This window comes from Periplaneta americana, chromosome 8 (genome assembly GCF_040183065.1).
Source record: "Periplaneta americana isolate PAMFEO1 chromosome 8, P.americana_PAMFEO1_priV1, whole genome shotgun sequence".
Classification (NCBI taxonomy): domain Eukaryota; kingdom Metazoa; phylum Arthropoda; class Insecta; order Blattodea; family Blattidae; genus Periplaneta; species Periplaneta americana.
In genome coordinates, this window is record NC_091124.1 from 153304477 (window position 1) to 153327316 (window position 22840).

Below are 22840 nucleotides of genomic sequence, written 5' to 3' on the forward strand. Positions count from 1 at the left end.
CCTTTTTAATTGCATAGAGTTCAGAATAGTAAACTGTATGAAATGTTGATAAGGTGTGCAGCATAATGTGAGTAGGATAAGCTGTTGCACATGCAGTTCCGTCCTCAGTTTTGAACCATCCGTATAAATATGAAAATAATTTGGATATTTTCCACAGATTTCATTGAACAGTAGTTGATAAATGTTTCTATTCGTTTCTTCTTTTGGATATTTGCATAATTCTGTATTTACATATGGTACTTTGATCCTTCAAGGTGATATATTTGTTTGTATTTCTCTAGAAGATATCCGAGGGATTTTTATATTTATTTCACTGAGATATTTCTTTAATCGTGCAGAAAATGGTATTGAATGTGTTACTTGTGGAAGAGCTTGATGATTAAAGGTGGTGGAGCTGGTTCTAAATGCTCCCAAAGCTATATGTAGAGCTGAAGTCTGTATTGTATCAAGCATTTTCAAAATAGGTTTTGCTGAATTATACACTATACCACCATAATCCAATTCGGTTCGAATAATGGACTTATACGTACACATTAATACATGGCTGTTTGCTCCCCAATTATTTGCAGACAGTATTTTGAGAATATTAATTCTCCAAAAGCAATCATCTTTGAGGGCCTTGAGTTGAGGTAACCATGTTAGTTTTTTATCAAATATAATTCCTAAGAATTGTAATGTTGTTACATTTGGAATTATTATGTCGCTCAAATGTAGATTAAGGGGAGGATAGTCAGCTTTTTTACTTGAAAATAGTGTACTTTTGCTTTTACTTGCAGATAATTTAAAACCAGTTTCTATTGACTATCTTAGGATTTTGTTAAGGCATGTTTGTAGAATTTCTTTTGTTGTAGATACATTTTTATCTCTGCAGAAGATGATAAGGTCGTCTGCGAAGAGGGAAGCTTTAAAAGTATTATCATTTACTGTGTTGGCTTTTGGCAAGAAAGAAAGACTTACTTAGTATTATGTGCTACAATTATGACAAATTTAAAGAACAGTAGGGGAAATCGGAACATGATTGAAATGACAAGACAGACCTTTAGAATTGAATTGATTGATTTATTGATTGGTTGAGTTGGGTCAGGTTGGATCTAGTCAGGTCAGGTCAGGTCAGGTCAGATCAGTTCGTCATTCACTACATGTTGAATTTTTCACATACAGTGTTGACTGAATTTTCACTTATGAGCTATTCGTAAATACTGCAATTTAAATTGATAAACTGAAACTCATTTTGCATTGCTGGTAGTATCTGTGCATGTAAATTCATATTCTTTCATATCTTGCTCTTAGTACACAGCATTAAAAAAATTGCTCTTTACTTTTACCTTGATTACTATGTGCCTTTCTTAATTGATTAATAAAAATTGTGTTAAAATGAAGTATACATGGAATAATTTAAGATTTATTACCTTATTTTCCAGAATATAGGATGCACTTTTCTTCTTTGGAAATAGGTCTGAAAAACAGGGTGCATCTTATATGCTAATACTGAGTTCGTGAATGGGTCAGAGCTTCATGGGATGCTGTGAAAACTGACACAGTGGTTAAATCTTTTAAGAAGTGTGGCATTAGTAATGCACTGGATGGTACAGAGGAGAATTTGTTGTATGAGGACTCAGATTCTGATTTAGAAGAGGTTCCAAGTGACTTTTCGTTTAGCTTTGGAGATGAATTTCTGGGTTTTGACGAAAAAGATTAGTATTCTTTCCTAGTTTAGGTATTTGATGGAAGTTGTTGTTTTGTTGTTGTTGTTTGCTAATGCTGAATTTCTGACGATGAAATCATTAATTCTCTCGCTCTCCAGTATTTTTCACTCAAGGACGCCAAGTTGATAGTGGCTGGGCAGTGTTGAAGATGATTTCGATCCATTTCCTCTTGAAGACCACACAAAGGGCAGAGTGGTGAAGATATTCCAATCCTGTGGAAATGCTTGGCCAAGCAGTCGTGGCCCATAAACAGTCTAAAAATTTAAATTGCATTCTTCCTTGTGTATCCAGGGACATTTTGAGTTGAGACAGATTTCCACCTTTTATTTTTCGAAATTTTGATATAGTGATTTGTTATAATTTTGTGGTATTGTGAAGTAATTATTCTTTTTGTTGCGTAGTAGGAAAATTGTGTAGCAGGTTTTTGAATAGTACCAGAGCCCTTTTTGGCAAGATAATCAGCAGTGTCGTTGCCAGTCAATCTCCAATGTGCTGGTATCCATTGAAAAATTATTTTTTTCATTAAGTTGTTAAGGTGAAATAGACATTTCCAGCACTGAAGAATTTGTTGACTTTTTGGTATTAAAGTGGATGTTATAGCTAAAATGGCTGCTTTTGAGTCAGAATGAATTACTGCTTGCTGGAATTGAGCTCTTCTGTATAGAAGATTTTGAAGTGTCGTACATATGGCCTCGACTTCTCCGTCAAAATTTGTAGTACTAAATCCAAGGGGTTTGTAAAAGGAGAACAGACGGCGTGTAGCTCCAGGACCTCCTCCAATTTGATTTGTTAGCAAAGAGTAGATAGAAGTAGACCTACGTATTACTTTTGTACTTGAAATACTGTAAATTCATTATAATATTCAGTGATAAAGTTTTTTTTTTCCTCAAAAAATATAAACAAGGAAGGGGTTGCGTCATAAACACAGGCAAATACGGTAATTTAAATTATAGTTTTTATTAATATAGCTCATAAATGAGATTCCATACTGTTATGTCAATTTTGTGAAGACACTGTTGTTTATGTAATTGTCTATGATTTTGATGGAAAAATAAAACTAATGTGATGAGTTATCTTGTATATTTGTTAGCCTTAATTACAAATGTACAAATGTAATAAATTTAATTTATTTAATTTCAGTCATTCTTCATGTACACAAAACATTAATGAAAATATTTTACTATTTTATCGCTTATTTCAGTATGCAGAAAGTATTCCTCACCTCCGAGAGTCTCTTGCCATCAATAGTCTTCAGGTCTCCCTGTGGTTCCGCCTAGGATATGCTGCATTAGATCAAGAAGACTGGGCCTTGTGTGCCACTGCTTATCAGCGATACTGTTCTCTAGATCCTGAGGTAACTAACTATCAGCAATTAGGAAGAATGCAAAGTAGGCGGAGTTTGAGGCAGATGCGGAAGGTGAAGATGGAGGTGGAGTTACGAATTCAGAGTGGATCGAGATTTCAACCCTAGCCCTCTGGCTTACATACCTAACACTCTAGCACTGAGTCACCATGGCAAACAATATGACATCATTTTTATAGTCTCAATAATACATTTTTAAGTACTACAGTTAAATTTACAATTTTCATATGCAAGCACACAATAATATTTCTACAAGCTTAATTTCAATATACTGTATTTATGGGTGCATAATATCAATCGCAATGTACTGATGTGACCATATCGTATACAGAAATCGACCACTGATGTTTGTAATAATTTCGAAATGTCGTTAAAACGGATTTATATTCTCTAAACTATTCAGATGCATTCCTTAGGAGCGGGATTTTCCTTAAATTGTGATTCCCTAAAAGCAGGAATGAATTTTACTGTGTTATGGTAATTCTTCCTGGATTATTGAAACCATTCCTTAAGAATGGAAATTTCTTAAATTCAGGAACTTTAAAACGAGATTTAACTGTAATTTTGTATGTCATCTTCTCATCGCCGGCCATCTGTCCCAGAAGTATCACAACTGGCTGAATATACTCCCCTCTACCAAGAGGAAAGAGCATTAGAGACAACTGCTGAAAAGTGTAAACGCATAATAGGAACAAATTCTAGTATCACTTTATTTGTATAATCATTAAAGTACAACAGACTAAAGTAATAAAACACAACTGATCGTGAACATTTAATAGTTTGAGTGTGTCCCATCCTTAACAGCTAGTGCTGAAGCAAACTGTGAGTGAGCATAATGACATTAAGTCCAAGCAATTCTCTTTGTAATTGCCATAAAATGTCAAGTTTGTATTCTAATAATGGTAATGTTTTAATAGTGAAAGAAGTTTATTGAAGTACATGGTTCGAATCCGAATGGTACATCAAAATTTGGTATATAGTAGAACCCCGATTTTAGTCGACCTACATTTAACGTTTTTCCGCATTTAACGTTGAAATTTCATGGTCCCAATAATTATTACATATGATTAATGTATTTTTATATTCGAATTATTTTTTATTTATTTTTTTTTTTTTTTGCAAAACCTGCATTTTACGTTAAAAATTGTTTTTAAATTATTTTTTTAATCTGGATTAAGACAAAAATAAATACATTTTCATTCAACATATAAAATACAATTTTTTTGAAGAATCAATGAATTGTTAATGCTGCTGCCTCATCGCCACATGATTCCTCCTCCCTCACCAAGTCTATATGAAGCAGCATTCCTGTTTGTCTGTTAATTCCTGCCCTTTGCAAGAACCAATCACAAACAGAAGAACACAGAACAGGACACAGTCTGCTAATTCCCGCTCTTTGAGAGAACCAATCACATTCAGTGATGGATGTAGCAGCCATCCATGACAATCGCTTCTTGTCTTTGTTGTGCTCGGTTAAGTGTGTGGTGTCAGTGCTAATACAGTGAAGATATGGAATTTTTCACTGTTACTGTATATATCACTACAAAACAGTGGCCATGAAAAGGAAAACACTTTCTCTCGCGGAAAAAGTTAATTTAAGTCGCAAAATGGAAAAAGAATCCAAATGCTAAGATATGCGAGATGGTAAAAAGACCTAGCTTTCCCTTATGTTTTCCATTTTTTGTACAGAATAGTCCATTATTTACTTTTTTTTGCAAATAAGTAGCATTTTTGCGAAAGTATTCAAACATTTTAAAATAAAAATAGCAAACTCCTATTTAGCGTCAACCCCCATTTAGGGTTAATTACTCCGTGTCCCCAGAAAAACATTGAATAGATGTTCTACTGTATTTTCGTGTGTTTATGTATTTATTTCTTTTTTCCGTTGTGTATTACTTGATGGTAGTTTATCCATGCCATAAAACCTTCTTGACTAGTGTTATTGATGTTATTACTTTTTTCCTTAAGATGAAAATTGTTGTGACAAAATAATAATTACTCACAATGAACATTTTTCATCAAAATGATCCCAAGAATATAGTCATGATTTGAGATCTTTTAATTTACTTGTTGAAAAATATTTCAGAGTTTCGAGGCCTGGAACAACTTGTCGAAAGCATATGTGAAGTTGAACCAGAAATTTCGAGCCTGGATGACACTTCAGGAATCTCTGAAGTGGAACTATGAGAACTGGCGAGTCTGGGATAATTACATGGTCGTGAGCACAGATGTTGGAAAATTCAATGAGGTACATACATTTTTAGGATAAATGCTAGAATAGCAATCCTTGCAGTGTAAGAATTATAACATATATTGTAAATATCGTCACTCAGGTAGTTAATACATTGCAGCTTTCTATGTTTACTACTCAGATTCAAATTCCAATGAGACCATTTGAAAATTTATGATGAACAAAAACCATTTTGTGTTTTGTTCGCAAAATCCAAACAAAATTTTTTTTATGTAATATTGTCACATTTTCAGTTTTCTTTTTTCTCTTCTTCGTGTATTAAAATCTATTTAAAATGTAAAAACTGAATATTGATGCTGAAAATGCTGCATAAAGCACCCTTATCGTGTTTAATATATTAAGCCAGACTTATAAAACTTGCATATACGTCTATATTTTTAAAATAACACTGCCAAATTGGCAATAACACCAAAATCTTGAAATTTTAAAACGAATTCTCCTAAAAAATAAAACCTCATGTCCACACCTGTGGAGTAACGGTTAGCACGCCTGGCCGCGAAACCAGGTGCCCCGGGTTCGATTCCCGGAAAGGGCAAGTTACCTGGTTGAGGTTTTTTCCGGGGTTTTTCCTCAACCCAATATGAGCAAATGATGGGTAACTTTTGGTGCTGGACCCCGGACTCATTTCACCGGCATTATCACCTTCATATCATTCAGATGCTAAATAACCTAAGATGTTGATAAAGCATCGTAAAATAACATACTAAAATAAAAATAAATAAATCCTCTTTCATGGGACTCTACATATGGTATGCCAAAAGCTACTTTTCGGTATGAGGGATGCTGAAAAGTGTATCTCCGTGAAAACATGGAAATAAATATTTTGTAGCATCACAAAACTTTCTCATGCTTCATATAATAAGAGAATAAAATATATCATCGGCTTAGAGTGTAAACCTGCTAACCGCCAAAAAGAAAATTTTACAAGGGAAGGAAAAAACTGAGTTCAAATTAACTCTGAAACTTTAGGATCAAATCCAAAGTACAGGTACAAATGCCACCTGTACTTTGGATTTGGTCCAAAAGTTTCAGAGTTAATTTAAACTCAGTTTTTTCCTTCCCTTGTAAAATTTTCTTTTTGGCGGTTAGCAAGTTTACACTCTAAGCCGACGATATTGAGCCTGAAATGTTTTACTGGATATTGTTCCCTATGAAAGATACATAACAATGAGTACATGCAGTCTTACTTCAATAAATTTATTATTGTTGGTTTATTTTATGACGCTTCATCAATTGTGATAGTTATCTAGCACCTAAGTGAAGTGAGGTGGGTTCAGGGTCCCATCTAGCATTTGCTCTTAATGGGTTGAGGGAAACCCCAGAAAAACCTCAACCAAGTAACTTGTCCCAACCAGGACTTGAACCCAGACCCACTCTTTTTATGGTCAGACATGCTAACGGTTACTCCACAGCAGTAGACTTACTTTAATGAAACATAACATTATTGCAGAGTATGAAAATGAACTGTGCTCCTTTGTGATTGCTATTTCAGGTAATACAGGCTTACAATAGAATTCTGGATTTGAAAGAAAAGCATGTGGATACAGAAGTGCTCAAGATACTGGTGGATTCCATCTGTATGTCTGAATCACCTGGAGACATCAAGAAGAAGGCAGAGCAGCTTTTCACCAGGCTTACTCAGCAGGTAGTTGAGCTAGTATCTCGTTTTCCTTTTTGTTTGTAATAAATTATATTTTAAATTGGACACTGTGTCTGTCTGCATTCTCGATAGATGTTCATGTAAATTCAGTCTTTATTCTACACTTACATGCCTATATGATTTTTAAATCTAACCTATTGTCTTGTAATGATTTGGGGAGAAAATGAAGGAGAGGTTAACAGAAGCTACATGGTGGGATACAATCACATTATTAATTATTTCAGTTGCAATTTTGCTCTGGATAGGGATCAATGATGGGCTTATATGAGGGCAGCAATGAACCTCTGGGTTCTCTAAAGCCATTTCTAAGTAGGTAGCCACAGTTTGAAAGGATTATTAATTATTAGAGCATGATTTATCAAAGAATTATAAAAAAAATGTATGAAACGTACTTTAGGCCTATCTTAAGACATGGAGCAGAAACGTGAATATTAAATAAAAAAATAAAATCAAAGTGGATTGCAGACAATGGACATGAAATTTTCCGAAACATACTAAATAAAACAACAAGAAACCAAATCAGGAACATAAGTATACGAGAAGAACTAGGAATATAGGATTTATTAAATGACATAAAAATGAAAAGAATAAAATGATTTGGTCACAGGAAAAGAATTAAAAATTGTAGAACTACAAGATTAGCTCTGGAACTAAAATTAAATGGAAAGAGACCAAGAGGAAGACCAAGATCAAGATGGACAGATCATATAAAACTGAAGACTGAAAGAAGGGAAGCAATAATGGAGGATCAAATCTGGAACAATAGGGAGAGATTGAAGTTCTCATACATCGACCTGAAGAACACTGAAATGATGCTAGATGATGATAATGACGACAACATCGACAATGATGATATCTTCATTTCTTTATAGGATCGTCCAATTGTCGAAGTAATTTTATTTCTGAGCCCTAGATCACCACCAGAACAGCCAATACCTTATAAAATTATGTTGTATCTCTTTTTTTAAGTGGTTGTGTTCCTATAATAAGTTGTATACATACTAATTTTCTGTATTTATTATCAATATCATGCATCTCCAACTTACATAATTAAAACTGGAAATTGCTCTATTGTTCTGTAAGGTGAGGTTTCTTAAATTCAAATGTAGAAATATTCTCAACTTTTAAATTTTAACCTAGATTTAAAAATTTCAAGAAACATATGGAACAATAAAATTATCAAATAAAGCAACAAAAAAGATAAAAAATTCTATAAACCAGTGGCAATACCAGTATTACTCTGCAGTTCTGAATCCTGAATACAGAAAGAAACAAGATGTAAGTATGATAACAGCAGCAAAAATGAAATTTTTACTTTCTGTTAAAGGCTGTACAAGAGATGACAGAATTGAAAACATAGAAATTAGGCAATACCTTGAAATATTTGCAATAATAAACAAAATAGAAACATCAACAAAACTATAAAGATCACGTAGACAGACTGAATGAAGAAAGATATCCTAAACAAATACTGTAATACAATACAAGCAAGAGAAAGATGAGATGTAGGCAGATGTAGGAACCTATGAACGAAAGTGATGATACATTTAAACTGCGCATTTATGTTAAAATAATCCTTTATTCCAGGTTAGAAGCAACACTGCACTGTGGCAGATGTTTGTGAAACTGATGTTGTCACATACAGACAGTGAAACATTGGAAACAATGGAGAAGACCATCTCCTATCTGCAGAAAGCCTTTTGGAGTGCAATACAGGATTCTCACTTTGAACGAGATACGAAAGAATGTTTAGACACCATGAAGATCACATCTCAACTAATGGATGGTGAGTACCTATGCTTATACACAGAATTTAAATTACAGAAGCATCAAATTTATATACATCTTCATCACCGTCACCATCACCGACAACAATATGTATTAATCATGGATCTGGTCTTTTCTGTATTGTACAGTAGAACCCCTTTTAACGAATCTCTGATGGATTGTTTTTTTTTTTTTTAAAAAGGTGGTTTACATAAAATGGGAAGGAAAGGCTAGAACTCTCATTGGCAAAAGTCAATGTAGGTGACGTCATATGAAATGCAGCCTAACTTGCAAGACGAGGGGTGGTAGAAAGCAGTAGGCTGGGGGGAGGAGAGGATTGAACCTTGTTCATATAGTCTGGAAATAACCAAATTACTGTATATGATTTCTTCACATCCTTCTGATGGATTTGAAATTACTCTTCAGCCTATCCCGATGTTTTAATTAGTGAAGTGAAATCTGGTTCTCCATCATAAGTTGCAATTTGTAATTACTCAAATAAATGTTGGTCCATCAATCGGGAGCACAATTTACATTTAACATGTTTCTTTTTTTTTTTTTCAAAAAAAAAAAAAAAAGCTCACATATTTATGTCGAGCCGAATATTGAAATAAACCTAGCACAAAATGACCTAAGGAGTGGATATTTTGAATTATAGTGAATTTTAGGGAGATTTTTAAATCTGAAAATATTTTCCCTTATTTAGGCTTCTTTGCAAAGTTTCAAAATTTTATAATATCAAAAAGTGATATTCAGCAATGCTTTTTTCTTAATCAGTATTTATATTATGGCAAAGTATACATGACAATGGATTTTTGTATAAGGGTGGATCGGAAAGTAATGCACAATAATTTTTTTATGTGTTGCTATTACAGCTGAGTTGTTGACATTTCATCGAGATATAGTTTTAAGTATTCACTACAGACACAATTTGTTTTGCATGTGCAGCTCTAGCAAGAGCTAGCAGCTTATGTCAGTAGTTCAACATTTCATATGGTGCGGTGTACGATATTGTGCATGACACATTGAAATTTCTTAAAGTTAGTGTCCACTGGGTGCCTAAGAACCTAACAGACGACCACGAGGACCAGCGAATGATGACATGCTTGGACCACTTAATGTGTTACACTGCAGAAGGTAGTACCACAATGGGAGAAATGCATTGAGAAACTTGGCGTCTATGTAGAAAGTAGCTAAAAGATGTAAGTTCATTTGTGTATTTTTTATTTTTGTTTACCTATTGAACTTTTTTTTTTATTATTATTATTATTATTATTATTATTATTATTATTATTATTATTATTATTGTGCGTTTCTTTCCAATTCACCCTCGTATAATGCCTCTTTATGGTGGTAATATGAAACCCTTTAAGTAGTTTCGAACATTACATTTTCTTCTTAGGTGCAACAGAATTTCTCTTCCCATTCTTCTACAATTATTCGTTTTGCTGCAATCTGTACGTTTAATATTTTTGAAACAGACGAGTGAGTGCAGGTGGGAGGATGGAGTAGTGAACCTTCCACTGAACTGTCCCTACATAAGTATGACATAAGGTGCCGCTTGCCGCATGAAATGCCGACCGCTGGGCTAAAATAACTAGTACTAGCATGTGTTATATACCAAATATAATTATTTAATTAGGCCTACAATTATTATTTGCAATACATTTCATTATAGTAATTTCTAACTCTTCATATGGTGAGACATGAATGTTTTTCTGTTTGGTTACCCGAACCACACTGAAATTCGACACTGAAAATTTCTTCTTTCTTCTTCATTATTCACCATAATGAAGTAGTTGGCAAACATACCTTTTTGCCATATGCGATAGTGTTATTAGAGAATTAACCTCTGGCCAATAATTAATTTCTTCCATTTAGTAGTCATTATAACCATGCAATAACAGCATAAACTAACAAAAAGAAACTTGGAAACAGGATCCACACAACACACGAGAACAAATCAAGTAAAGCAACCACTCTGTGAAAGCAACGTAAAGCAAGACCATAAAGAACTCTAAAAAAATAATGCTGCATTACTATCATTTGAGATGCACTGTCGAATTTGCTGCTAGTAGGCCTATTGATTATTGAAAGTCGATTGGACATTTTGGGCTTCATTATCACAAAATTGTTTAAAAAGTATTCCTTAAAAGCAGGATTTTCCTTAAACTAGTTTCCTTAAAAGTGGGAATTAATTACATTATTCTTATGGTAATTTGGCTGGGATTTAACAGATTATTGCTTAAAAACAGTAACATTAAAATGGGTTTTACTGTAGTTGATCATTCCACTTCTTTCATCCCTTGGTCTTTAGTTCTGGAGATTCTTCAGAATTCTACATACAGGCCATTCTTTTTTGTATTTATTTCTTTATTATTTCTACAATTACATTTGATATTCCTTTAGTTTGTTATAAGTAGGGGGCGGATGTTGATGAAGAATCATCTTCTTATTTTTTACATTACGACGATGCCTCTTAATATAGAAATCCTTTCTATGTTAATATCAATGTAAAAAAGTAATTACTTATATTGCATTTTTTGACGTTTTTGAACTAATACGTCATTTTTATATTTTTTTCGGCTTTTTTGGTCATTTTTTAATACTTTGAAGAACTTTTAGATCATCTGGAATGCATTTTACTTTCATCTTTACCGGTAGGTCTGTTAAATCATTTTCTAACCAAATAGGTCAGTAGTTAATTACCTACCGAATAAGTGAATAACAGTGAATTTTGAGTTTTATAGTTTGGAACAGACTCTAAAGTCCATCCCTCATGTCACTGAAGGCTTCACTTCACACAACAGAAGTACCTTAATATAAAATGCTTGACAGCAGCTTAGTTTAAGTGAAGACTTTGATCACTACTGTTCTTTTGTCGGTACGAGGGTGTCTTTAGAATTTATGTTTGGAAGGGGGGAAACTTTCACCATGTCCTGGACAGGATGTTGTGTCCTCAACATGGTTCAGAAGGGATGTCTACTATAGCAGACAGTATTTTTAACACAAAGATTGCAAGAATGCACACTGCACCCACAATTTGTTTTGTAATTCACAATGTCACATCTGGAAGATCTGGTAACAAAAGTGAAGTGCAGAAGGAGGAGGAGATGGAGAATTAAGGCACTGACATGGACCACGCCTGATTGAAACACATTGTAAACCCTCATTAAAATCTATAGTTTTCCCTCAAAACATTTTGTTGCATGTTCTTTTCCTTTATCTTAGCCAAATTCCAGGAAGTTGCCTCCTCTCTCCGAAATTTGTGGGGCAGTCTTTGAAACAAAGTGACTAATTTTTAAGAAGTTGTGTTGCGAGTACAGTGAATAATATTTAAATGTCATTTTCTTTTAATTTCATATCATTTTTCCATTAGTTTAAGGGCATTTTAATGATCATTTTAAGTAGACTTTTAGGTCATCAACATCTGCCCCCTAGTTATAAGCATTCTCCTTCTTTCTTACAAATGGCGCCTTCAAGAGTCAAAATCAGGTACTTCTACTTAGAAACCAGAAATGATTTCCAAAAAATGGACATGGAGAATTGAAAGTTTTCCTTAACCATGAAAGATAGCTTTCATATTAACGAACAACAGAACAAATCTTGAAGCTCTGAGGTCGCATTCTTACCACGAGACTGACAACATTAGGCTCATTGACCATCCTAATGACATCATAAAAAATGCATCATAAACATCAGAGATTATATTATGACGTATATATTATAATTACATGAGTGTACCATGTATTTATCATATTGACCCAAATCTATTAATAAAAGCTGCCTTGTGAAACCTTATATTTGTATTTTAATCGCACCTTAGCCCTTTTCAGTCGTAAAATAAATATACTTTATAGGAAGTGCAGACTGTGCCAGCTGATTATACTCTCAGTTTATTAATAAAAACCTTAAGCCAGTCTGCCACCAACTCCTCAGTCATCCAGTTCTCCTGCTCTGCTCGAAATATAAAATCACTGGATGCTTGCTTTTTATGAAAAGTTTAATACAGAATATAATGACTGGTTGTTTAATGGAGACTATGCTCTGACCCCAACAGACAAATTGAAAAAAACAAGTGTGTAGTTTTTGGCCCAGTGAATAATTACAACATGGAATAGAATGAACAGTGGGTCAATAATTGTGAAGGGTTTTAAAAAGTAGCTGTGTTTCTAAAAACATGGATGGCATTTTGTGAGACGATTGCTAGTCTGAAGAAGAATCCAGTTAGTTACAAGATGAAGTTTTTTTAATTCTATAGCATTTCCAAAATGTAGGGTTTTTTATTGAAATATTTTAATTTTTCTACATAGAACATTTGAAAACTTGGGGTCATATTATTATATTTGAGGTTGTACCACAGTCTACTATATACAGTCACGAAGCTTGGGATGATTTTTTGCATTTCTTACGATAGTTGCTAGCTGCTTGGAGCGCTGTGAGTACTAGGAACAATAGACTGTGTCACTGCCATCGTGATCTAATACAGGCCGTAAGGCAGACCATGTGACTCGCTTAACCCAATCATGAAGGATGGCGTTTCAACCATATAAATTAATTGGAATGCGTAAAGAGTAACATACATTTCTCTAAAATGTAGTGTAATTGCATTAATGAAATTTAAAACAATGATTAGGAGACACTTCAGACATGATTCCTTGCGAGTTAAGGTATAATATTATTTTTGGTGTGAAAATTACATTGTTCGTATGTGTAATGCCTGCCATTATTTCGATTAAATATTGCGAAATTCTTGTACATTCATTTATGCACTATTCAATAATTTTCAGTTGCACCGCACGAATATTTAGATATGTTGAAATTATTGGTTAAATGTTTATTGTACCAGTTGCCCCTTTCTCTCTAATTTTAGTGGTCTCCAATGCCCTGCCACTACATATGTATGTTATGTCATATGGAAATTATAGGTTATATTTTACTATATTTAATTTATATTCCTAAATTCGCAATCATACATTATAATTAAGCATAATGTCATGTATGATACCCCGGACATTCAATTTGTCTATATATTAATACTAAAATTGAATACTGAATTATTGTATTTATCTACTACTTAAGAGATGAAGTAACACAATTGTATGTGCAGTAATTTCATAGGAGTGGTATGGTAAACGTTTTGTCTAAAATTAAGGAAGGTAGATGTGCTAAATTGAAATCACAATATAAATTCTTTTTTATTAAACCTCAAAATAGCTTCCATTCTAAACTTGAAATGTTGACACGAACAGATTATGTTAACATGTAAAATTCTCTTCACATTAAAATAACACAGTTTTGTAATTATTTCTGCAACATATTATGCAACAAGAAGTAAACGGAACTTATAACACATTACACTAAATAAAGCTTAGCAATGATAAGCAATAAAGTTATAATATTTCACTGAACTCCATACAGTGAAATAGAAAACCCGAACAAACATTACGGCCTGGTCTAGATCGAAGAGGCATTGACTGTGCCGTATTTCACATTTTTGTGGAAAGCTATGTAAACTGTGAATTGTTCGTTATCAGTTGTAATAACTGTAAATAGCTAAAATACAATCATTTAAATAATAATATGGGACAAGAAGACATTTGTAGTACTACAAATTGTAAGAAAAATAGGTTAGAGTTATCCTTCTTCCGAAAGATCCAGGAAGGTGAGTTTATAGAATATAATACATATTTTATGAAAATAATATGTAAACCTTATGTATTTCATATTTCAATAGTGGAAGGAAGGTAGGTGTTACTTTTTTCAAAAGAACACGATATCGAAAGTACAATACATTTTATCGTCTGCTAGGGAAAGAGTCTGTGATGAGGTGATAGTAGCGATCCTGGTGGTGAGCAACTATCAATGTTTGCATATTTAGTAAGTATTGAGCTTCGTGACTGTATATACTAGACTGTGGTTGTACTAGATTCGGGTCAATACAATATAGCATATAATCTTGTAAAGTCAGAGCAATCAGTTAATACCCAGCTGGTGTCAGAGACGATGCTTTCCTTTGAAGAGATAAGATAAGAGTTTGTTTATTGATTACGCTTTTTCAAATACCACCCCAATCACAAAGTATCATATCTCGAGTTGATTGACGATGACAAAAAAGGTTAGTAATTTTAATTTCAGTTTTAATTGAAAGTCATCTTATTCTCCTGAGTTATGAGGCATTTGGTGTTTTATTTTTAAAGTTCAGTATAATTCTACACTTCAAGAAAAAAAGTCACTGACATGAGGAGAAATGCTGAAAAAATTCTGCAGGTTACAGTTAGGGCACAAATGCAGGTATATTATATTGCACATACCTACTTTTTAGATCTTAATCATGTATGAAGTATGGTTTAGTATACTATACTCTCAGGACTCTAAGCTTAAAATTTATTCACTGTGGAGAAAAAATGGGAGTATAAGGGTATAGTGGATCAGTTATTTATAGGTTTCACAAAGGCATATGACTCGGTTAAGAGAGAAGTTTTATATGATATTCTTATTGAATTTGGTATTCCCAAGAAACTAGTTCGATTAATTAAAATGTGTCTCAGTGAAACGTACAGCAGAGTCTGTATAGGTCAAATTTCTGTCAGATGCATTTCCAATTCACTGTGGGCTAAAGCAAGGAGATGCACTATCACCTTTACTTTTTAACTTTGCTCTAGAGTATGCCATTAGGAAAGTCCAGGATAACAGAGAGGGTTTGGAATTGAATGGGTTACATCAGCTGCTTGTCTATGCAAATGACGTGAATATATTAGGAGAAAATCCACAAACGATTAGGGAAAACAGGGGAATTTTACTTGAAGCAAGTAAAGCGATACATTTGGAAGTAAATCCCAAAAAGACAAAGTATATGATTTATGTCTCATGACGAGAATATTGTACGAAATGGAAATATAAAAATTGGAAATTTATCTTTTGAAGCTGTGGAAAAATTCAAATACCTGGGAGCAACAGTAAAAAATATAAATGATACTCAGGAGGAAATTAAACACAGAATAAATATGGGAAATGCCTGTTATTATTCGGTTGAGAAGCTTTTATCATTCAGTCTGCTGTCAAAAAATCTGAAAGTTAGAACTTATAAAACAGTTATATTACCGGTTCTTTATGGTTGTGAAACTTGGACTCTCACTTTGAGAGAGGAACATAGATTAAGGGTGTTTGAGAATAAGGTGCTTAGGAAAATATTTGGTTCTAAGAGGGATGAAGTTACAGGAGAATGGAGAAAGTTACACAACACAGAAGTGCACGCATTGTATTCTTCACCTGACATAATTAGAAACATTAAATCCAGACGTTTGAGATGGGCAGGGCATGTAGCACATATGGGCGAATCCAGAAATGCATATAGAGTGTTAGTTGGGGGGGCTGGAGGGAAAAAGACCTTTGGGGAGGCCGAGACGTAGATGGGAAGATAATATTAAAATGGATTTGAGGGAGGTGGGATATGATGATAAGACTGGATTAATCTTGCTCTGGATAGGAACCAATGGCGGGCTTATGTGAGGGCGGCAATGAATCTCCGGATTCCTTAAAAGCGAGTAAGTAAGTAAGTAAGTAAGTAAGAGAGTGTTCGTAGTAATCAGTGTATTGATGTTGGTATGAAAATAATTGTAACTAGAAATAATCTTTACAGCGAAATGTGACAACACTGCTTCACATTACAAGTTTACAAGTATTGATGCGTGCAGAAAGATATATACAATGCAAAGCCTGCTGCTAGGATATTAATTCAACAATTTTATTATACTTGGGTTAAGAGACAAGCACAGAAAGTAATAAACCATCAAAGACGACATATGGCAAGAGCTTAACATCTCAAAAAATATTTAAGTTACAGATACAGTAAGTTAATGCCTGTAACCCAGACTTTATATAGCCTATCAAACCTAGAAATTGCATATAAAGGCTATAGGTGATAGGCCATGTTTGAAATAAAATAATCTTCCTTTTGTATTTCACAATTTTTCTAGAAAATCTATATAATAGACATTTTATCAGTGACAGTTTCTGGCATAGCTACAGGTTTGCTCGACAACCAGTTTTACAACCATCTTTATTATTCCTTTTAATTGAATTGAGATTGAATTGTTACTTCTTTCAATAGCATTTTAATTAATTTCTTCTGAGCAGTGATTTGTTTGAAGCTCTGTACAACAGCAACACGCTCATTTCCATGTAGACCAGTGAGGTGTGGTAATAGCTCTACCACCCAACAGACATTCGAGATTCTCACTTGTTTCTTGTGTACGCACATCTAGCATATATATTCCACAAGTGGAGGTGTTAAACTGTGTATTGTAAGTGCTAGTTGCAGCTGGCTTGCAAACCTTTGTGGCTGTAAGGTGTAGATACGGTTGTTGCTATTAGTGGTGTGTATTTAAACTCGGCAGTGACTTAACTAATGTATTTTAAATATGAATTCAGTGTCCAATTTGCTTTTAAAACTCTTTAGTCTTCAATTTGTGGAAGAGAAATTGGAAATTAAAATTTTAGGACAACCCACTCTGACTCTAAACATAGATTAGACTATACAAAATACCTTGGGACAAGAGAGGCTTTCGGAATAGTAATGCTTTCAGTGCAGAAAAAAATATTGTTATGAACATTTCAAATCTCAAGCAGAAAATTATTGATAAGTTCGCTCATAACAAAGAACATAGAATAGACTGCATTTTCAAGTAGGACTCAGCGTTTTTAAGGAAGATATTTATTTAATCTTTTAATTAATTGGTTATTTTACGACGCTTTATCAACTGCTATGGTTATCTAGCGTCTGAATGAGATGAAGGTGATAATGCCGGCAAAATGAATCCAGGGTCCAGTGCTGAAAGTTACCCAATATTTGTTCCTAATGGGTTGAGGGAAAACCCCGGGAAAAACTTCAGTCAGGTAACTTGTCCCAGCCAGGATTTGAACCTGGGCCAGCTCATTTCATGGTTAGTCATGCTAACAGTTACTCCACAGCAGTGGAGGCGAAATTGTTTAATATATGTACAGACTTATTTGGTATTTTGTTCATATGACTTCAATAATGCTTAGTTATGTTTTATTCATAATTTAATTTAATTTTGAAAAGAAACCTCTTCCTCATATTTAGTTACTTATTTCTTCCTGTTGGGGTTAAATATATGTTCCATGGTTTGAAAGCCATTTCCAAAATGTAAAATTTATAGATATGTCAACCACAACCGCCACTGGATTTTATGCTAATTTACAGGTAATGTATGTAATCGTGATCATAGTTCAAATGTCAAATCAGTATTAGTGGAAGAACTCTGTAACTGTTCTCAGATTATAAATGAATCTCTCTATATTTGTTGAAATGAAATTCATTTATTCATTCATTCATAGTTTCCTGCCCAAAGGGAGGTCTTTCACTGCAAATCCAACATTCTCCAGTCTTTCCTATTTTCCCACCTTCCTCTTGTATGAAATTGAACATCCAAATTATTTTAACTTATTTCACTTTTTCTACTGTATGTACATTTATTACTATTATTATTATTATTATTATTATTATTATTTCGTCACTATCATTATCGTCTTTGTAATTATCATCATCTCATCATTTTCATCTTTATTGTTGAACTTTAGTGGAATTTTCTCTTTAAAATTCATAACTTGTTTTTGTGCACGAATGTTTCAAATTCATATTTATTCGTTACAGAATTTAAGGAAGAAAAAGTTCTTTGTAAAGTCTTTGCAGTAGCCAAAATAAAGACTTGATAACACTTTTAAAGTTTATAAATTTTCTGACTGTCTGTGAAGGTCAGTTCTCGTTATTAAGGCTCCAATAATAAGTACTAGCGATTAATTATAATTAAACCATTTATGTCACAATAATTGTAATATTCTTATCATTTTACGTCATATTGTTTGCTTCTGCAGCTACTCTGTTATGTTGTGAGAAATGTACAAGGCCTGAGAAGGCAGTGCAGATGTTGGCCTCTGCAAAACTGTGTCTGCAGACTCTTATTGCAAGAATCAAGGTAATTATCAGTTGTTATTTCTACCATCTTTCTGTGAAATATAGACTTTCATGCACTTTTAATTTCAATAAACTAGTTTCCAAATTGGTCATATGCATATTTATCAAATGACAGTCTTAGTCACAAAACAGTGTATTAAATTCTTGTAAGTATTAATTTATTTCTCATCTTTAATTTTTCTTTCAGAAATTCTATCCTAATATCTTGTCAGCTGAGGAATCACAAAACACAGAAATGTCTTCTCAACTTCAAGATCTCAATACCAAGTTACAAGAAATTGTTTCAGTATTGCAGCAGAAGAAGGGTAGTTTATGAGTGTCTGCATTCATTCCATAATGTCATTTGTTTCAGTTATGTGCAACATGTCTGTAAATATAATTGTATCAAATTATTGTTTGGTTACTTATTCTTTATACATCTCTCAATGAGGGCACCATAGGAAAGGAAGTAGGACAAGCTGTAAAGATACCACAACCAACCTTACATTTTATTACACATCCATAAGAAATGTTGTACCGAGCAGGATGACTTGGTGGTTGAAATCTCAGTTACAGCCAGTCTGATCAGGTTTTTTAGTGGTTTTCTCGATCATAAAAAAACTAGGAATCTAGTAATTTGAAAGGTAAATGCCGTGTTGTTTAATCAACTGTCCGAAGGCAGATCTGAACCTCACAAGTGATACCAAGAAGGGACCACTTATGAGGCAACCAGGCCAGGAGTTAATGGGGTAGAGTGGTCAGTTCCTTTCCCCCTCCATTGCATACATCACCAACTAGCTACATATGAGGCGTTCCGTAAGAGAAGGGTGAACCCACCAAATGTAAATTTAGAGATAATCGAGTTCAAAGTATTTTACCTGTAAATGAGGTAAGGGCGAAGCCGCCAAGAATACGTCTGTAAATAATGATAATTACTTTGTACACTGAAAAACGAATTGCTTTATTGAAAATTGCAATTAAATGTACAATTTAATATTCCAACTTAATAGTGATCATAGATGACATTATGAATTCATCAATATTATGGGAATAATTTGAAAACAGTGTATTAGAAAAAGCAAAGGGTGTAGAATGAACTTAATAGTGGCAGACATTAATAATAATAATAATAATAATAATAATAATAATAATAATAATAATAGTAGTAGTAAATAAAAACACTTAATCGCACTGTGATGTGATGTTTACAAAGTGTCTGAAATTAATAATAAACAAAAGTAAGTAAATGCATGTCATGTTATTATCCTTGCTATCAAAAGTGGTCTCACTTGTTCTGGGAACAGAGGTGCTAATAATCCATTACATCATCTTCATGAAGATGTTCCTCTGAGTCGGTCACTGCTAGTTGCACATTTTCTTTGCTGATCACGTCATCCAGAAACGTTCTGTGGCACATAGATAAGGAGAGATTTCAGATCCTTTACTTTATCAGAAGTGAGCTTTATTGGTGTGACATACCTCTTTGGCAAAACCAGCTGAGAGAGGTCGGCCTGTTCTTAATGCAACATCTGTTCACATCAACACTGGTTACGAGCTTAGAAATATAGGCATTCTAGAGGTCATAATCACCCATCTCCCAGAAATTACGAAATACAGATTGTATTTTCTCCATACCTAATGCGTTGAAGCACCCACAAGTACATGGCAGGCCTATACCGCGAGCTTGCACATGTTGAGATGTTTTCGTACTAATGTACGATTCACTTTTGTTTCTTTTAGTCTTTACTTGTACATTTATCCATTTTTCGACATGCCTCTGACGTGCTCTACAATAATCAGATATCCCTGGTTGATTATCACTGTCACTATTGGAGAGAGAAGAATCCAAAAAGGATAGCTGCCCTTGAAAAAGGGGTACCGAGCAGTAACAGCACCTAAATTAATTGTAGATCAACAATATTCTATTTTAAATATTAAGCTATTAGAATGTCCATAAATACATGTAATTCCTCACTACAGTTGTAGTCTGTGTGGCTACAACAACACTGAGACAATGAATGGCACTGCCTTCAGGCAGAGTGGTGTATTCGCCCTTCTCGTACGGAGTAATATGAATATTATGAACCTGTCACAGACTACGCAGTTTCTCCAACCTTACAAACAATGATAATTTCGATGTACAGACGTGGACAAATTATTAACAAAATTGACGATTTTTATGATAATTCTGTTTACAAAATTTGATTTTTCAATTTAGACTACAGTTGACAATTTTGCATATTTCTATCATTACAATAGACAGAAATATGCAAAAATGTCAACTGTAGTTTAAATTGAAGAATTAAATTTTGTAAAAATATATAATAAAAATCTTCAATTTTGTTAATAATTTGTAAATTAGCAAAAATGTCAACTACAGTCTAAATTGAAGAGTCAAATTTCGTAAAACTGTAAAATAAAAATCTTCAGTTTTGCTAATAAATTGGAAATATCCAAAATGTCAACTGTATTCCAAATTGAAGAATCGAATTTTGTAAAAATATATAATAAAAACCTTCAGTTTTGCTAATAATTTGTAAATATGCAAAAATATCAAATGTAGTCCAAATTGAAGAGTTAACTTTTCTAAAAATATACAATACAAATCTTCAATTTTGCTAATAATTTGGAAATACGCAAAATTGTCAACTGTAGTCTAAATTGAAGAATCATATTTTGTAAAAAATATATATATATATATAATAAAAATCTTCAATTTTGCTAATAATTTGTCCACGTCTGTAGTAAGGGAAAGCCCGCCAACATCTGCCAGGCTTAAGTTGCAAATATATGTCTTAAATATTCGGAGGAGTAAAAAAAAGATTGCTAATTCAACTGAGCGCCACTTTTTAGTAGTAATGGTGTATTAATAATTATTGATGCTAAATAATTATTAGATATTGTGTATAATTCTTCAATTATTGATTTTCTAATATTCTTAATGATGTTCCTACTATACCTGATCAAGTGATCAGGTACCAAAGGTGAAATATAAAGTTCCAATATCCTTATGATTAGGGAGCGGATTTTTATGTGCTAAAAAGTGTAAATGTATTTATTTTTTATGTGCTAAAAAGTACGAAAATATTTGCTAAAAATAAAAAAATATTTTTTTTTTTTTAATATGACAAAAATACCTTACTTAGTTTGGAAAAAAAAATTACTAGGTACTCACCAACCACACTTGAGTGCTAGTAGTTGGCCGAGAATTGCAGTGAACAACAAAGGTTATCTCCAAATTCTCCATCACAAATGCATGCCAATTATCTCTGAACAACGACTTATACTGTGAAAACAATCTTTCCACATCACAGGACGTCAGACGTGCATATTTAAAGAGAGGAATGTCACAAACACATACACTGTCAATTTCACCTACAGGCACACCCTCCAATACTTGAGAAAATTTACACATTTTTTTATATCCACTGTTTTTCCCAAACACATTCTGGAATTTGTCCCTTAGTACTTGTACTTCTGAACCTGATAGCGAGTCTAGTTTAATTTTCATGGCACGCACCTCTCTGTTTCAGACAACAGGTTTTTGGATGTTTCGAGTTTTTTTATGGTGTCACACAAAAAGCTTAGGTTTGCTAATAGGAAAGCCAAATCGTTTTTTAAACAACCATCTTTCAGTATATCTTGAAGGATATCGATTGACGAAGCCGATAACAGGGAATCACAACAAGACGTATTGCCTTACTTGATGGACATGAGCGAGAGGCGAGAGATTTCTTTAAATTAAATAATGTTCATACCCGAGCTCTTATCTGTTGTGTTTCACAAACAAAGCGTTGAATGAAATCATCTTCAGCAACAATAAACATTCCTAACTATGTGTTGCAAGATCTCTCCTCCTTGTCCATGTTAATTTATTCTCTAATAATAACACTGATATGTTGCCTAGCAGTTCTCAGAACTTGAGGTGATACTATTACGAAAATGGATCACAGATGCACTATCCGTGAAACACGAAGCAACCAAGAATTCTTAAAAAGATAATGTACTTCTGACTTACATAATTGATTTAGTTTTAAAATGTTTAAAAGTTCTTGTAAAAAATTATTTAAGTAAAAAAAACTCCAAAATTTATGTGTTTATAATAGATTTCCTGAAA

General features: G+C 33.4%; 1 protein-coding gene across 1 annotated transcript in view; it reads left to right on the forward strand.

Annotated features, from left to right (window-relative positions):
- Positions 1-19136, forward strand: part of LOC138705156 (tetratricopeptide repeat protein 27) — a 55498-nt gene extending 36362 nt beyond the window's left edge. The window contains exons 11-16 of the mRNA XM_069833820.1: positions 2908-3060; positions 5156-5317; positions 6813-6965; positions 8568-8766; positions 18645-18745; positions 18932-19136. Of these exons, the coding sequence (XP_069689921.1) occupies positions 2908-3060; positions 5156-5317; positions 6813-6965; positions 8568-8766; positions 18645-18745; positions 18932-19060 (897 nt within the window). The 3' untranslated portion in view covers positions 19061-19136. The remainder of the gene's footprint in view (positions 1-2907; positions 3061-5155; positions 5318-6812; positions 6966-8567; positions 8767-18644; positions 18746-18931) is intronic.
- The last annotated feature ends 3704 nt before the right edge of the window (positions 19137-22840 follow it).